The following is a 17,264-nucleotide window of genomic DNA, read 5'->3' on the forward strand; positions in this document are numbered from 1 at the left end:
TTAATGACAAAATCTCGTGTTTTGCGTGATTTAAATTTAAATGTGACGTAACGTTAGTCATATTTCTTTATTATTATTATTATTGAGACTTTTTATATTTCACTTAATGAACTTAATTATATAAAACCACCAATAAACTTTTTTTTCAACGTGCATTGCATATATATCTCGCACTCAAGGCGAGGCCTCGAGACCGAGAGTCACATGAGTCAAGGTTATGCGCCGGTTTAACCTCGATGACGTCAGGAATAATCAATAGGATAGTTACATTTGTTACGTAGCTTCAGTGCATTCAAGTTGTCCGATCCCGGTAGAAATTTACACTTCACGCTAAAATGTTGCGACCAGGAAACCTTGTAACTATTTTGAAACATGGCGTTTCAGCCAATTACATTATGTCAACGGCTAGGTAAGTGTGTGTGATTGTTCCTCACTACATCACATTCTCACATTTTGTTTTCATTCGTGTGCGTCGGATCCGGCGTCGTGATCACATATTTATGGCGTCTCGCGCTGTCTCTTTTATGTGGTTTCCGCTAGTGTCTGTTATCGGCAAAATAATTGTAAACAGAAATATTAAATGGACTGTTGGTCGAAGACTATATATGTTTTAGAAATGTGATTATTTTGTACTTTGTCACAAAAAGTACATCATGTACTCGGTGATTTTGGCACGTACTGTCTGGTGTCGAGTCAGTGACCGGCCATTTTGTCCGGAGCTGGCGGAATTTCTTTGATAATTAGCCGGTCGCGGTTATGTCAGTTCAAGTTGATCGGTAAGAACTGTTTACAGGCTCAAAACAGCTTGTAGGATATGATAAACTGACATCAAACTACTTACTTTCATCTTTTGTAACGCAATTTAATTGTATTGCTGACGTTCTCAATGTATCGTAAAAACCGAACATCGACGTGTTGTACCCTCCACAAATTACGTAATATTTTGACGTAGTTCGCGTGTGTTATGATCGCATGTTATTGCTACTATCAAGGATAACATTTGGTAGTATAATTTTAAAGACGAATTCCACAAGACAAGGCCATGGCTTCAATAGCATCTGACATGACAGTCAAACAGTGATGAATGAAGTAACCAGTGATAACTCCAATGGCTATGTTAATATTAATCTATCTTAATGTTTGATTTGTTAAGGAAAACATATATTATAATTAAACTGTAGATAATTTTAGCCAAGAAAATTAAAAACAGTGGTAATATAAATTTCTGACATTTTATGAAATTTTCACAATGAAATTAATACAATTATTATAAATCCTATTTTGATTTTAAAATATATTCAAATATAACTAGGAAAGTAAATATTCCAATTAAAATGTAAATATTGGCAGCCCACTCACCCACTCCCCCCCCCCCCAACAATAATTGAAACATGATAATATATGCATGGCTTCTCTCACTTCAGACCAACTGCTGCTGTTATACATCAGAGTCAGCGCTTCAAAGCTGCAGCCGCTGCAGCACAACCGCAGCAGCAAGAACCAGTAGAGGAGCCAGCAGCAGCCAGAAAAGAGGTAAAGCATAATAAGTTGTTTTCTGTCAACAAGATTGGACAAGAATGTAGAATATTGGAGTGAATAATTTAAGAAGCACATTTATATTCAAACTATGAGGTTTGGGTTAGTTTAGATTAGGCCTAATAAAACAAAATGTGTGGTTCCGATTACGCTCAATGTTAGAATAGGTGAAGTAGGTAGATTTTTTATTTTATTTTATTTTATTTTTTTCATGTGTGAGTGTCTAGTTCAGGTTTTCCATTGTTTTCCAAATGGTCTCTGCATTATTTATTTCTTCCTATCAGATGTACAGCCATTACAGATTGGAAGAACAGTTTTATTTATTGTCTTTTTAAGTTGACGTCAGTTTCAGCATCCACTATTTTTCGTGAGACTTCACAGTTTTTGCAATGTTATTATTATTTTTCTGTAATGCGTAACAAGAAAGTTTAGGGTCGGCAGTGAAAAACTAGGTGGGGTCAGGTAACTGGAACCAAACAATTATTTTTAGGGTTAGACCCCCTAGGATGACTCGTATTTGTGTGACTGATTTGTTACTGTGTGCACTCCTTTAATCATTCTACAAATTAGCTTGTCTGGATGCCAGCTGTGGATACTAAACCACATTATGAGTGGATGTTTAATGGTAACGATACTGTATAGGAACTAGACTATGTTTAGCTAATGGTTAACAATGCCTATAGTGATAAATCTCTTAGTCTAGAGTACAAGTGTCTATTGTCAAATATTTACCCCCAAGTTTGGCACTAGGGAAAAGATTGTACCTACAGAGATAATGCACATATACCGGGTGACCCAGCTAATTTTTGCCTAATGTTGATTGACAGGGGATGAAAAAGAAATGGTCAATGTGTAGGAGTATTTTGTATCATTTCATCCTATATGCAATGTATCAGATTTGCATTAATGATTTAGTCTAAGAATATGATATAGTCATAACACATTACTAGCAACATGCATTACCAGGTTCAAAAGAGGATGGGGGAGTTAAAATGAATGCTGATGATGCCTCGACATTTCATGATGAAAGTGTCCTAAAGTCACATTATGTAGCAACTAATTTACATGTCGATGTTATTTCTGGATATGTAAATGACTTCATATAGCAAATTATCATGTCAACTTTATTTCTTGATATGTGAATGACTTTAACTAATTTGCATATCAATGTTATTTCTTGATATGTAAATGATTTAAAGCAAATTAAAAACTAATTTGCATGTCAAGGTAATTTCTTGATGTGTAAATGATTTAAAACAAGTTAGCAACTAATTTGCATGTCAACATAATTTTGTGATATGTCAATGACTTCAATTAGCAATTTACCAACTAATTTGCATGTCAATGTAATTTCTTGATATGTAAATGACTTTGAGCAAGTTAGCAACTAATTTGCATATCAATGTAATCTATTGATATGTAAATTAGATGGTGTCCACCATTGACTTCAGGAGAACATTGTACTATAAATATTTTATGATAAAATATAGTGATATCGTTATACATGTATTGCTTGTCACATTTGACATCTTTAAGTTACAACATTTTATTTGTCTTTTGTAACAGGAATCAAAATCATTTGCCATGGGTTTATTCCGAGGTCAAGTCAATTCATCTCAAGTATTTCCTTTCCCTGAAGGTAAGAACTATTATTTTCCCTAGACCACGAAATGTAGAGGGGTCTCTGTCTTCACCTCAACTGTAGTCACTTTTAAAAAAAAAAAAAATCGTATTCCAGAGAAACAATGTCTTTTTAGACTATAACAGTACAGTCTGCATAACATGTTCTTCAATTTAACTTATACTTCTCTTCATTTACTTCTTTTACACCTCATCAAACTCTCATGGAGGAATTTTTACTGATGAGTATCTTATCTTGGAGTCAAAGTAATTTTTAAAAATTTAAATTAAAGTAAAATAAACTTTCGACCTACCTACCCTATTTAGTGAAGTCATGTTATCAGAAACAGACTTTTTTTTTTATTTTGCATAAACACACTGGTATTATATAATATATGTAATTATATTGTTTTCAGTACTGACTGATGAACAGAAAGAGATGTTACAGATGTTGGTTGATCCATGTGCCAAATTCTTTGAGGTAAGTTTGTTATTGGCGTATCTAACATATTTATATTAGTGTTGTTTCATACACTGATACATTGATTTAGGAATGTTAATGTTTATCATACACTAACTATAAAAGAAAAAAGGGAAAAATAAATTTTTTTATTGCATTTTATTGGGGTTTTTTTTGAATATTTTATTCAAGTTCTTTCTTTTCTCAATGTTTTTAAAAATACCCAACATGTTTTTGTTGCGTTCACAGGAGGTGAATGATGCAGCCAAAAACGATCAAATTGAGAAAGTGGAAGATAACACAATGCAAGGATTACGTGAAATGGGTGCATTTGGTCTGCAAGTACCCGTTGATTATGGTGGTCTTGGACTGACTAATACTCAGGTGAGGAATGAGTGCAACTCCCTAATTAAATATGTTTATCTGAAATGGCAAATTTCCAAAAAAAATTATACCGTGCGGTTTCATGTGTAGCGAATGACCACGTCCTCATTTGCATATCATTTGCATGCAGGTATACCACTAGCATGCACACACCAGTGCCAGTAATCTCTGGTGCATACATAGTAATGTTTGGTACTCTCTAGTTTAGAATGACTGAACACTAGATAAGAACATTAAAGGGGATGCTATTCCAGGAAATACAGGTATTTTCGTAAAATTAGGATTCTGGAAAGTCATTTAATGATTTCACATATAATTATAATTGTCGCTCAGTTGCCAAGAAACAGGAAATTGAAACGCTTCAATAGAACACAATTACATCATGGGTCTTAACAGATATGACTAAGTCCTTGTTTGTAACTCAATAAATTACAAAAGATTGATAGATGTTTAAAATGTTTGTTATTGTACATACAAAAACAAACATTTTACACATTATTTAGCTTTTGCAATTTATTTAGTTACAAATTCGGGCATGGTCTATATTGTTTCACATTGATTTTTAAAGTAGGAAGTCATGATAAAATTGTTTTATAAATAGAAAATCCAAAATAAATACCCAATCCTCATCCATATTGCCACTTTAAAATAAGGTCCTTCCTTATTGAAGATTTACATGTAAAAAGTTTTAGATGGTTCAGTATTATATGTACTTTTGAGGTAAGTTCACAGGTTCGAAGAGTTCACACTGAGGTCAGTCTCTGTGATTAGGTACTGTAGATAAGATTGTGTATAATTAGTGGGTTCAAAGGTCATAGTGTATGGTAGTCCAAAGGTAAACTGATAATTCCCCACCCAGTTCATAAGTACAAAGTCTAAAATACAAAGATAAACCAATGTTAGATTGACAACAGCAACGTTTGGTAAACTGGGGACACTTTTGTTCGCTAAGGTGATATTTTATGTTTTGGCTACCATGGGAGATGTTGTAGTCCCTGTCAGGTTCAACCAGTCATGAAAGAAATTCACCAAATTGAATGATGGGGTGGCATAGATGCATGCAGGTATTGTTAACTTTGTTTCATGTTGTCAAAGTGAAAGAGATATTGAAATTAAGGATAGGGAATTATAGAGATCACAGAATTGTACTCTTTGATGATGGATAATTTTTTTTTTTTTAAATGTATGTTTCGTTTTTCTGGCTGTAACTTTCTAGTTTTTGAATTGATTACAATATTGTTATTGTTGTTGTTGTTGTTGTTGTTTGTCTCAAGATTACTGCCTATGTATGTATGTATGTATGTATGTATGTATGTATGTATGTATGTATGTGTGTGTGTGTGTGTGTGTGTATGTATGTATGTATGTGTGTGTGTGTGTGTGTGTGTGTGTGTGTGTGTGTATGTATGTATGTATGTATGTATGTATGTACTAGTCTAGAGTCGTTTAGTCAAAGTTTTACTAAGTATTTCAACCTGTGTAGACAACATTTGATAAACTTTAAGTTGTTCTACTTTTACCATCATTCCACAATATCTTATAATTAGAACTTTAAAATGTAAAATTTGTAATTGAATGACATTTACTTTGTTTTAGTATGCCAGACTGGTAGAGATAGTTGGTGCCCATGACCTTGGAGTTGGTATTACACTAGGAGCACATCAGTCCATTGGGTTCAAGGGTATCCTTTTATTTGGCAATAAGGAACAGAAAGAGAAATATCTACCATCTTTGGCAGCTGGAGAAAACATAGCAGCATTCTGTCTTACTGAGCCATCCAGTGGATCTGATGCTAGTGTAAGTATACTAATTGGCTATCGGTGTATGATTTTGAATCCTTCTCTGTCTGGTTGTGTGAGGGCGTCCCACCATGGCGTCAATTTACAGACTAACTTATCAGTAGTGAAAAATTATTCTTGCATGATGTTATAGGATATCTTCTATGTGAAGATCGCCCTCATTGGGGCAAGGTGCATCCCTTTTGTTTATACGGTCTTCAGTTGAGAACAAATTCTTGTCATTTTACCCTAGTGACAGTGACGCTCACTACAACATATTATCTAGGAACTGTTTATTTGAAAAGCGCCCTCATTGAGAATAAAAGTATTCCTTTTGTTTATGCATGCTCAGATGAGAAGAGACTTGTGATATTACATGCATTCTCTTGCATTGAATTTCGTCAAAATGGATTTGAGACAAAGATGGAACTTTTGGTACACGTAAAAAAATCTTTCAATGTGATAACAAGTTTGTATTAAAGCCACAACTAAATCAAACAATCACTTTATAGCAGAGTCTGTACTCTTTAGCATCCCTAACCCTAATCTTCATCCTGTGTGTGTACATGTTACAAAATGGCCAGTGTGTATACACAACATAATTTTTGGGCCCAGTGTTCTTTAGTTTTGCCATGGTGGGTACTTTAAAATCCCTAACCCTAATGTTGCTTGTCTTCATTTTGTGTGCATTACACAGTAAACTAGGGTACACAACATAAACATTGGACCAAGTGTCCTTCATTCTTGCCATGGTGGCTACTCTAACATTTCCAATTCTCATGTTACTTGTCTCCTTCACTTTGATTGGTCATGCACAAACCGACATCTCTATTGTAATCCAGTAACATTCATTGACCTTTGACATTTATATTGACCTTTCACCTTTATAGTCGATCAGATCGAGGGCAGTCCTGAGTGACGATGGAAAACATTACATTTTGAATGGAAGTAAGATCTGGTGAGTTGGGATCACTGCTGTTATACTCTATATTTTCATACTGATATTTTCACTGTTACTTGAAATGTTGAAATTTTACGTGTTTAGACATGTAGTAGGCATGTGGTAAAATATGGCAAATACTGAAGAAAAAAAATTTAAATTGAAAATTTTCTTTTTGGATGTTTATAAGAATAGAATTGTTAGCTGTAAACTTTCTGTAGTGAAAATGTCACTGACTTTTGTTGGCTTTTTTCTCTGCAGGATCAGCAATGGAGGCATTTCTGAGATTTTCACCGTGTTTGCACAAACTCCATGCACAGATGCAGATGGTAATACCAAGGACAAAGTCACAGCCTTCGTTGTGGAAAGAGCCTTTGGTGGTATCTCACAGTAAGTCATGTGATGGTCATGTGATTTATTGGAAAGATCACATGATAGTTAATCAAAGTCATGTGATGCATGATGTTACACAAACCAACCTTTGAGAGTAGATTTACTGTAACACTAACAGTTCTTGTGTGAATGTCCTTTTTACTTTTCCAACACATAGCAAGTTTTCTTTGCCCAAAAATGTCATGACTTTACAATATTTGGCAGTATCCAGTAAAATGTATATTTTAGTCTTTTTTGTACTGTCACCCAATAGTAATGTCTAATAACATTGATGTTTGATTTAGAAATTTGAAATCTGTTGTAGTTTCTGAATATTAGTCAACGACATGACTAATAACCCTTCCCCCACCCCATTCAATTTGGACAAGGCCTTTAATTTACGGAGGACATTTGACAAAAACCAAACATCATTATTTTTCACAAATGTTTGACATTTCATCTCTCTTGTTGTAGTGGTGCTCCAGAGAAAAAGATGGGTATCAAGGCATCCAACACAGCAGAGGTGTATTTTGAGGACGTCAAAATACCAGTTGAAAATGTCTTAGGAGGTAAGCTAGTAAGCTGTAGGCTGATATTTGTTAGTAATGTAATGATATTATGGTAGAACCCTAGTAGCAGAAACTTTTGAAACTATTTTCCAATTATTTTTGTCTGTTGAAAAATACACTGTTAAAATTGTTAAATATAATAATTGTTTCTTTTCTTGTATTTTATGTATCAATGAAATTGAAATTGAAATAAATAAATTTAAATTATTTGTTTTCAGAGGTTGGAGGAGGTTTTAAAGTCGCAATGAATATTCTAAACAACGGTAGATTTGGTATGGGTGCTGCTTTGTCTGGAACTATGAGGTCACTGATACAGAAAGCAGTGAGTTATTATTAGTTTTAGTTTGCTGCTGTTAATACTGTCGATTTCTATTTTTCCTTTTTTGAATGAAATACTAAATTTTTTCAAAGTATATGTTGAGATCCTGTAAAAATAAAATTGAATGGAAACCAGAAGATTTATTGGCAACAAAAATTGACTTTTCTGAAATGATGAATATAACAATAAATTCTAAGTATGTTTTGGTATTCTTTGAAAATTGAATCTAAAAAAAATTATCAAAAAGTAGATTTTTTTTGAAAAATATTTGTTTCCAATAGTAGATTCTAAATGTGTATTCATATCTTGTGTTTATTGGATATTCACAAAACGTATGAGACTTGAAAATGTAATTTATCGAAAATTATTTGTTGAACAATAGATTTGTATTTGCTAATATCCTTGAAGAAAAAAATAAACAAAAATAAAAAATTAAAATTAAATTAAATTAAATTTTTTTAAAAAAGTTAGAAAATAAAAATAAAATTAAGTTATCCCTTGGAGAAAATACGAAGTCATTGACACCAATATTGGCACCACTGAAACATTAAAATTATGATAAAGTGAATTTCTTGTCATTTATTTAGTTGGACCATGCTGCTAGTCAAACCCAGTTTTATAACGCCAAAATTTTGATAAAGTGAATTTCTTGTTTCATTTAGGTGGACCACGCTACCAATCGTACACAGTTTGGTAACTACATTCATAACTATGGTGCTATTCAGGAGAAGATAGCCAGGATGGTGATGAAACATTATGTCACTGAGTCAATGGCCTACATGATTTCTGCCAACATGGACGCCGGGTCAACGGAATTCCAAATTGAAGCTGCCATCAGTAAAATTTATGGATCGGTAAGAGTTGCAAATTTTGGTATGAATTTAAATTTTGTTCAACAAGGAAGAAATAAAAATGCAGAAAAAAAAGATGGAAAGAAATGTAATTTGTCACTACATGTTTGAATTTGATGTTGACAGATTTTTTACTGATTTTGCCAAAAAAATTGAAAGAAAACTTTTTTCGAGAGATACGTTTCTGTACTCATCTTGTGGAAGGAAATTTGATACTGACATAACAAGAGGGAGTTTCACTTTTTGAAATTGTTGTTTGTATTTTGTTGTTGTTGTTTAGGAAGCTGCCTGGTTTGTAGCCGATGAAGCTATACAAATCTGTGGTGGTATGGGTTTCATGAAGGATGCTGGTTTAGAGAGAGTTATGAGAGATCTCAGAATATTCAGAATCTTTGAAGGAACCAATGACATCTTGCGTCTCTTCATTGCTCTCACAGGAATGCAGGTAATAGTCGTGTGTTTTGATTGGATTAAAATATTTGAAGGAACCAATAATATCCTGTCTCTTCAGGCCAGTAATAGTCATGTGTTTTGAATGGATTAAAATATTTGGAGGAACCAATGATATCTTGTGTCTCTTCAGTGCAGTTACAGCAATGCACAGATAATATTGACATGTTTTATTTTTGCATTGAAAGCCCCATAAGCTGTAAACTTTTCAATATTTTGATATTTTTTCCTATTGCAAAATGCACCAAAACATTCCTAGAAAGTGTTTAATCCTCATAGCTGTATAACGTCTTTTGTAAATCTTTGATATGATAGTGTATATTGGCTTGATGTCCATATGTAAACAATTATAGATCAGGTAAGGACCTGATGACTTGTTTGTCAACAAGTTGTGAATATTTTGGATCCTGACAGGATTTGCCTCAGTGAGAACAATATAAACAAGTTGAAAAATATTGACAAAAATTATGCAAAAATGTTTTTGAAGTAAAAACAGCTTGTAGGATTTTAATTATTTCTACCACAAGAGGGCGCTATTACATTGGTAAAAGTCTGTTTCTAAAGGTGTATATTCTTGTCTCTCAGAACGCAGGAGGACAACTTAGAGAACTACAGAAGGCTATGAGAAACCCAGCAGCAAATCTGGGACTGATCGTGGAGGAGGCTAATAAGAGAGCTAAACGTATGATGGGTATGAATACCGGTCCCTCACTTACAGAGCATGTCCACTCAGACTTGACTGAATCTGCTGCACAGACATCAAAGGCCATCGCTGAGTTCGGTGTTGTCATCGAAGATCTACTGATCAAGTACAAGAAGGGTATCGTCAACGAACAGTTTATTCTATGGAGAGTTGCTGATGCAGCTATTGATATTTATGGCATGGTGGCTGTACTCTCAAGGTATTATTAACAAAATGCTGTTCTAGGAAATCTTTCATTGCTATTTTTGTGTCCCATCGTGTACTTGAACTTGTAGAGAATGTGGAGGCAAAAACGGCGGGAAATCTGCCATTTGTCGTAAGGCAGTATCAATTTTGGTCTAAAAATGTGCGTGGTAAAAAAAAGTTTACTGTACAGTTACTGAAAGTTCACATTTTGTTGCACTGGGAAGCAGAATATGTGATGTCATAATATTGTTGATGTTGTTCTGGAAAAGTAGAATGTTAGAAAAATGGAGTTAAAACTGAATTCACATTTCATAATTATAGTATAAAAAATTTTCTACCAAGTGTTAGATATAGAGATTTGATTCTATAAAGTATTCATGAACTCTCTGAAACTCTTGCCCAAACTCCAAATAGCGTTACTACAAACGATTGCCCTACACCAACTGCCACGTACCTCTGGTTGGATGTTTCAAACAACGCTGCCTTCAGAAGCGACCATATTGGATTTGTCACAAATAAAAACATAAACGTGTACATTTTACTGTTGACAGATGATCTGCAACATACTCAAACTTTGAGAAGGATTAAAATATTATTATATATAAACTATATTTATGGTTCACCTGTCATCTCTGATGTCAGTGACATTGGAGTACATGTGAAAAAGTGCTGCATATGTGTGCAATATGTAGTGAGCCATGGATGCAGGCAGCCATCTTGTTGACAAGTTGTCACAAGCAAATATTAGAAATCAAATATGGCCACTACTTGATGGTAGTGATATTTAGTGATGTCACTTCCTGTCTTATGTTACTTCCTGCAATGACATCATTTCTTGTTATTTTCTTATTTCAGAGCCTCAAGATCACTGAACCAAAACTCCAGTTCAGCGGAACACGAACGTGACATGTGTCAGTTATTCTGCAACGAAGCCTCAGATAGAGTCGCTGACAACTTGATGTCAGTGAAAGCATCAAACAGACTCGGCAACTTTAAGAAACTTTCCCTTATTGCCCAAGAAGTGGTGAAAACAGGAGGTGTAGTACAAGAACATCCTCTCGGATTTTAATCAGTTCAGTCGTCACTCAAGATGCACAGCAATATCAAATGAATAAACTCCTTATATCCTAAAAATTTACATACAACTTCTGATCATGATTTTGATTGGTTGTCATTCATTTTGATTGACAGGTGTCATAAATCAAAGTGATTGACCTTTGACCTCATATTGACTTTATAAATGTGTAAACTGGACAGGTAAAGATCAAATGCAACCATCTGAGGGCAGAATGGAGGTGAAGGCTGCATGATCTTTAATATGTGATTGATAAGTATTGTCTATTTTCTGTTTCGGCAGCAACAAAGTTTTAAATATTGTACAAATCATATATTTATATTACATATTTCCCAGTTGAAATTTTTAGAATTTTTCTTTCTACAAGGAATGGTTGGCTAATAGAAGGTCAAATCTAATTGAGTTATGTACTGCATGGATTTGACTTCAAAATTTTTGTTCAAAGATATACAAAAATATCAAGGGAGCTAAACGTACTTTTTCAGAAATTTCCACTTGCTATTAAGATTCTAAAACATATACTTACTGTTGAATCAGCATTTAGATTTTATTCCCCAATATTTTCCTTCGTTCAGCCCGTTTGCCAAGGGAAATACGAGTGACCTAAGGGGCCTTTGGCACTTCCTGTCTAGCACCTTGTAGTGACAACCCTTAGGTCATGAGTATTTTCCGGCTGAATGAAGACAAATATTGGAGAATAACAAAAAAGGAATGCACATTTTCTTAACGTTAATATTACCTTACCGGGTAATAGTGTGCATTCATACTTGGTTATACCAATAGAATGTATTGATACGTAGGCATACTAGTCTAGTAAACGCATCAGGTGAAGGGCGCCCTCAACATTTTATTTTGTTTGTCATGAGCTGATAAGGTAGTAGGGAAAAGTACATGGCATGTTTATTACACTGTAAACTCTTTATTACAAACTTGGAAAATTTGAAACAAGTTTTTTTTGTAATGAACTGTCCATTATAGTGAAACATGTACTTCATTTGAAATTGTACAATGAATGTGGGGCATGAAACGGTGATTTTTAGAAGAGTTTGTTCTAAATAGGTGACCTTGGCCTGATTAGAGAAATGATCCACATTACAACAAAATCGGGCTTACAGAATTTGAGCCAGCAACCTTTGCATGTGTACTATGTTAGTATGATAATGGTTGTGTCAGGACTTGGAAGAAGGTGCCTAGTAAAGGCCTATTGCCCAATTTAAACATAGGGTGTGTTTAAAAGGGGGAGGGGAGGGGAGGGGGGAGTCATGCAAGGACTTACACAGTTGCCAATAGTATATTGTACAATGTTTACAATATTTTCACTATGATGTGTGAAATAGGAACAAACAAAAAGACTAATAATTTATTTCTTCTAAAAAACTCAGTCCTCCACAGAAATAGTTTAATTTTTTCTTCCAAAATCAGATTACACTTCCATGGTTTTCTGCTTTTGAAGTGATCACAGAAGCAATTCTGTTTCGTTTACATTTTTTGTGTGCATGTTTTCAGGAACATGATGAATTACAAATGTGTAGTTCTGAGATATTTTTTTGTTGTTGATATATAGTTGTTTCATTAGTGTGACAAGTTTTTAGGTGAGATTTTAGTGTCAACAGGAATTTAATTTGAATTTAATTTGCACATAAATTGAATTATCGCCATGATAAAAGAACATGTACTGAGGGAAACCAAACTATTATTTAGAGGGGGGATCTTGTACGGTAATTTTGATGGGGTGTGGTTGCAAATTTTTTTTTTTGCTTCAACTTTTTTCTGACAAACAGTCCATATGCCAAGTTTACATGTTACCTTAAACACCAACTACCCCTATCCATCCCATGCTGCATTGTTGTTTTAGAAACACCCTGTACCTGCTTTACCCATGATTCCATTGTCACATTTGCAATACATACATTTGTACCTCGTCGTGGGTGATTTCCAAGTTATCAAATGCTGTAAAGTTTTAATATAAAAATGTAAATGCATAACTTATGGTATCATATATGTATTATTATTAAAGAACTAGTAATTTTAATAATTGTTGTTTTTTTGTTTTTATGTGCTTTATCCATTTGTTGTTGTTGTTGTTGTTGTTGGTGGTGGTGGTGGTGGTGGTGGTGGTGGTGGTGTTGTCGTTGTTTAAATTTTTGCAGATCTCATCAAAATTATCCTTCTTGCATGTTACTTGTTTCTCTTTCATCTGTAATGGTTACACCTGTAGGCTATCTTTTCTTTAAACTGGCCATATGGATGAGGATTGGGTATTTATTTTGAATTTTGAATTTATAAAACAATTTTATCATGGCTTCCTAGTTGAAAAAATCAATTCTGAAAGTTAATTGAGAAAGTCTGTGTTTGTGTTTGTAACTCAATGCATTGCAATAAGCTATAAAAAAATATATGTAAAAATATTTTACCAACAATTATTAATCTTTTGCAATGTGTTGAGTTACAAACAAAGACTTGGCATATGTTGTTTGACATTGATTTTCCAAGTAGGAAGCTATGATAAAATTTTTTTATAAATTCAAAATCCTAAATGACTGCCAAATCTTCATCCATATGGCCACTTTAATTTCTTGCAAAAGGCTTTCAGCTGGGGGAATGCAGATATAATGAGGAGGAGGAGTAAACTCCCCCCCCCCCAAAAAAAAAAATGAACAAAATCTTAAAACCTTGTTTAGTTAATCACATTTGGCTCAAAACCTGCAATATTTTAGTTTATTTTACTCCTGAAAATAAACAACCATGAAGTAAATTAAAAACAAAAACCCCCCAAAAAACATCAAGTAAAAAAAGTCTTGAAAACTGTCTGAAAGTTGTTTTCTTTCAGACCTTCAAAGATAGGATTTTGAACTGTTATTTTCTGGTATTTTGGTAAATGTAGGGATGATATATCTACAATACCTTGCAGCTGAAGACCCTGTAACTTACAACAATTAGGCTTGCAATCAAACTAAGCTGGTAGCAGTCATTTGGGAAAATAACTCATCGAATTGTACAAGTCACTGAGATTTTCATGTTCTAAATTTTTGTTCACAGTAAAGCCTTCATAACTTGTAAATGATGCAATATATCACATATTTGGATATCATTCCCCAATATAATAATAAAATATGAATGACCTAAGGGGCCTTGTTACTACAAGTTGCAGACAAGACAAAACAAGACTCTTTAGTATCTTTGGCTGAACAAAGAAAAATAATGAAGAATAATAATTATACCTGCTCAAGCATAACATTAAATGCACCTCAGAAATAAACTTTTTTGCTGTTATTTCGTTCAAGAAAACTCGAACCCCTTCTCTGAAAATCTAGAAGAAAAATCAGGGGTCACCGTTTGAATTTTAGAAATAGAGGTCAGAATGTTATCAAAATTTAACCATTTTAGAATCCAATATGGCCGCCGAAAATTTTGTCAACGCTGTGGGAAAATTCAAAATTGTCAATTTCCTCAAAAAAAAGATGGTGAACCCTTAAATTTGTTTTATTATTTCGAAAGGACCAGAAGCTAGCTTCCATATGGCAAAGTTTGGAGAGATTTCAGAACTTTTGATTTTCAGTGAAATTTGTTCCTGAGGTGCATTCTACCTTAATCTCAGACAAAAATGAAAATTTTAAATGTTTTAACTTGCATTTGGACATCACAGAACTAATGACATAGATGAATATTGTGACATAGAACAAGTAGGCTATAAATTTCATATTTTCTGTTTGAATACATACAACTTGGCTTATGCATGATATAATAGAATTAATAATCTCACATTCTGCATTTCCGACTGTGATAACATCTACACTAAAGGCATGTATCACTTTCTCCTCATACTGTATGGATCTGTGCATTTGTAGTAATTGACACATTTCTGTAGGTCTTTTCTGAATCTTTTTCTTTTTTTCCGTAACTTTTCTACACAGCAATGCCATTTCAATGCAATTGTAGGATTCAGTCCTACTTACAACCATGACAAGACTCTAGGAATACGTCAATGCACAGAGGGTACTCTTACATTATCATTACCTTTTGGAAATGATGACTAGCTTGTCCAAGTAGTTAGTGCGCCCTCATCGGCCATATTCAATGTGTAAACTTACTTTCGTCTTAGGAATACTGTAGTTGTTGCTTTCGTACGAGAACGCAGACGACTGGACTTTAAAAGAACCAAATGAAGAAGCCAATGGTGTTCAAATAAAAATACATTGACTGTTAATTCTAAACTATGAGATACTTTAAGCACATGAATAGCAATATTTGAGACTTTTTCCAGGCAAGTTTACCACCCTCTTGTGTCAAAATACGGTGTATATACTTCATCTAATGTATACATTGCAATAAGACGTGTATGACTTTTCTGTCGTTATTCCATAAATAGAGTCTATTATAACTACATACCTGTGTCTGTTTTTCTCTTAACAAATATAATTCCTGTTTCAACTACACAAGTGTTTGTGGTTTGGCCCTTCCAATCTCCCCAAACAAGTCTCAATGTACAAGTACTAAAGAATGTAACAACATAATTTGATGATAAGCTGAGAGCTTTTTCGAGTGCAAACTGTCAAAGTGACATGATCATGGAGAATGCTGCCAAAGATCTTGGGGACAATTTCAGTAAAGTCCCAATGTATTAAGTGTTCTTTTATAGCTGCTGTAACTACTAAAATTATCCGTAGTAAGCCCCCCCCACCAAAAAAAAAAAAAAAAAAAAAAAAAAAAAATTAAAATCGTTTCTGGTTAGCCTGTGCATCACTTTAATACCCTCGAGTTGGTATTTTTTTCATGTTTGTCCAGCCCATGCAGTCTGCAGATCCAGGGGAGAAACACAAAAATAACCCTCCCTACTTCAGTGAAGACAACAACTCCATAGCCAATCATGAACAAGCAAATGACATCTGCCCCACATACACACTTGCTCTAAAGTACCACATGTAGAGTACACTGAGTGACAGGTTTGTTGAGAATAAAAAATAATCCACATTGTCGCACCATTTTAGACAAATTGTCAATACCAGAAACAATTCTTTCCTTTTTTTGGCCTAACCATAACCATGCCCATAGCAACTGTTGTCCTAGGTTTAAATTGATAAGACTGTGTGGCTACACACACACACATCTATATCCATCTATATCTACCTATCTATGTATATTATACAATGCACTACAATTTCAAATGGGCTGCAAAGAATCTGCCAAGATTCAGCAAATTTAAAATTTAAGATGTAAAATATGCAAATTCTGAAATCAAGATGCAAGGTATACCATTTCTGTCAATAACATATAGGGGTGTGCACTGCTTGTTATATGCAAATCACAAATCAAAATGTAAGATATGCAAATTACCACATCAAAATGTAAGTTATGCAAATTCCTACACTTGGTTACCGAGACTCTTGCTGGTGGGTGCTCTTCCTACAAGACCCCCCTAAAAGCGAGTCTGGGGAAATGAGATCCCAACTTGCCCATGCAGGAAGTAGCCTCTAGAGCAATGCACTCTGGGGAATACTTCAGTCCAATATTGCAGGCGGAACGATTTAGGTACTTTCATGACAAGTTATCACTTTTCCAGTGAGAGATATATCTATATTACAACAAACAGGCTTTGAAAGCCCATTTTTATGACTAGGAATTAATGTACTGTGTGACTTCTGGGCAGGGTAGTTGAAACGTGGTTTCCCCAGACTTGTCTGGGTGGTCTCGTAGAAGAGCCCCCTAGTGGTGAGAGTCTGGGTAACTGAAACTAACACTGCATACTCAAATGACAATAAATAATCATTTTTTTTTTATAAAACACTTCATGTGCTATTAAAGAAAGGACAAGAATAAAAAAGTGCTTGCAGAATTTCTTTTTAATCACAAAACCAGTCATACAATTCTGTTGACTGCTCAATGGTAGAAAGATATACAATGTACATATATTGAGCTCTACATTTTCAGTACAAGATTCGCTACAACTACATTTACAGAACAGTGTTCGTCTCAAGCATACAATTTTACATCTAAAAACACATACTTTGAAAAACCTGAGTT

General features: G+C 34.1%; 1 protein-coding gene across 2 annotated transcripts; it reads left to right on the forward strand.

Annotated features, from left to right (window-relative positions):
* The first annotated feature begins 268 nt into the window (after positions 1-268).
* Positions 269-13,278, forward strand: LOC144442124 (very long-chain specific acyl-CoA dehydrogenase, mitochondrial-like). 2 transcript variants are annotated; one of them, XM_078131392.1, is made up of 14 exons: positions 269-409; positions 1,425-1,533; positions 3,103-3,175; positions 3,573-3,637; positions 3,866-4,000; positions 5,597-5,797; positions 6,669-6,736; positions 6,980-7,108; positions 7,565-7,659; positions 7,878-7,981; positions 8,641-8,832; positions 9,110-9,274; positions 9,865-10,181; positions 11,024-13,278. In XM_078131392.1, the coding sequence occupies exons 1-14, from the start codon at positions 336-338 to the stop codon at positions 11,235-11,237; spliced, it is 1,941 nt and encodes a 646-aa protein (XP_077987518.1). In that variant the 5' UTR covers positions 269-335; the 3' UTR covers positions 11,238-13,278. The 2 variants fall into 2 exon arrangements, with proteins under 2 accessions (XP_077987518.1, XP_077987519.1); XM_078131393.1 differs by lacking the exon at positions 1,425-1,533 and having other exon boundaries at positions 277-409.
* Positions 13,279-17,264: the final 3,986 nt, after the last annotated feature.

The sequence above is a fragment of the Glandiceps talaboti genome, chromosome 11 (assembly GCF_964340395.1).
Source record: "Glandiceps talaboti chromosome 11, keGlaTala1.1, whole genome shotgun sequence".
Taxonomy (NCBI): Eukaryota; Metazoa; Hemichordata; class Enteropneusta; family Spengelidae; genus Glandiceps; species Glandiceps talaboti.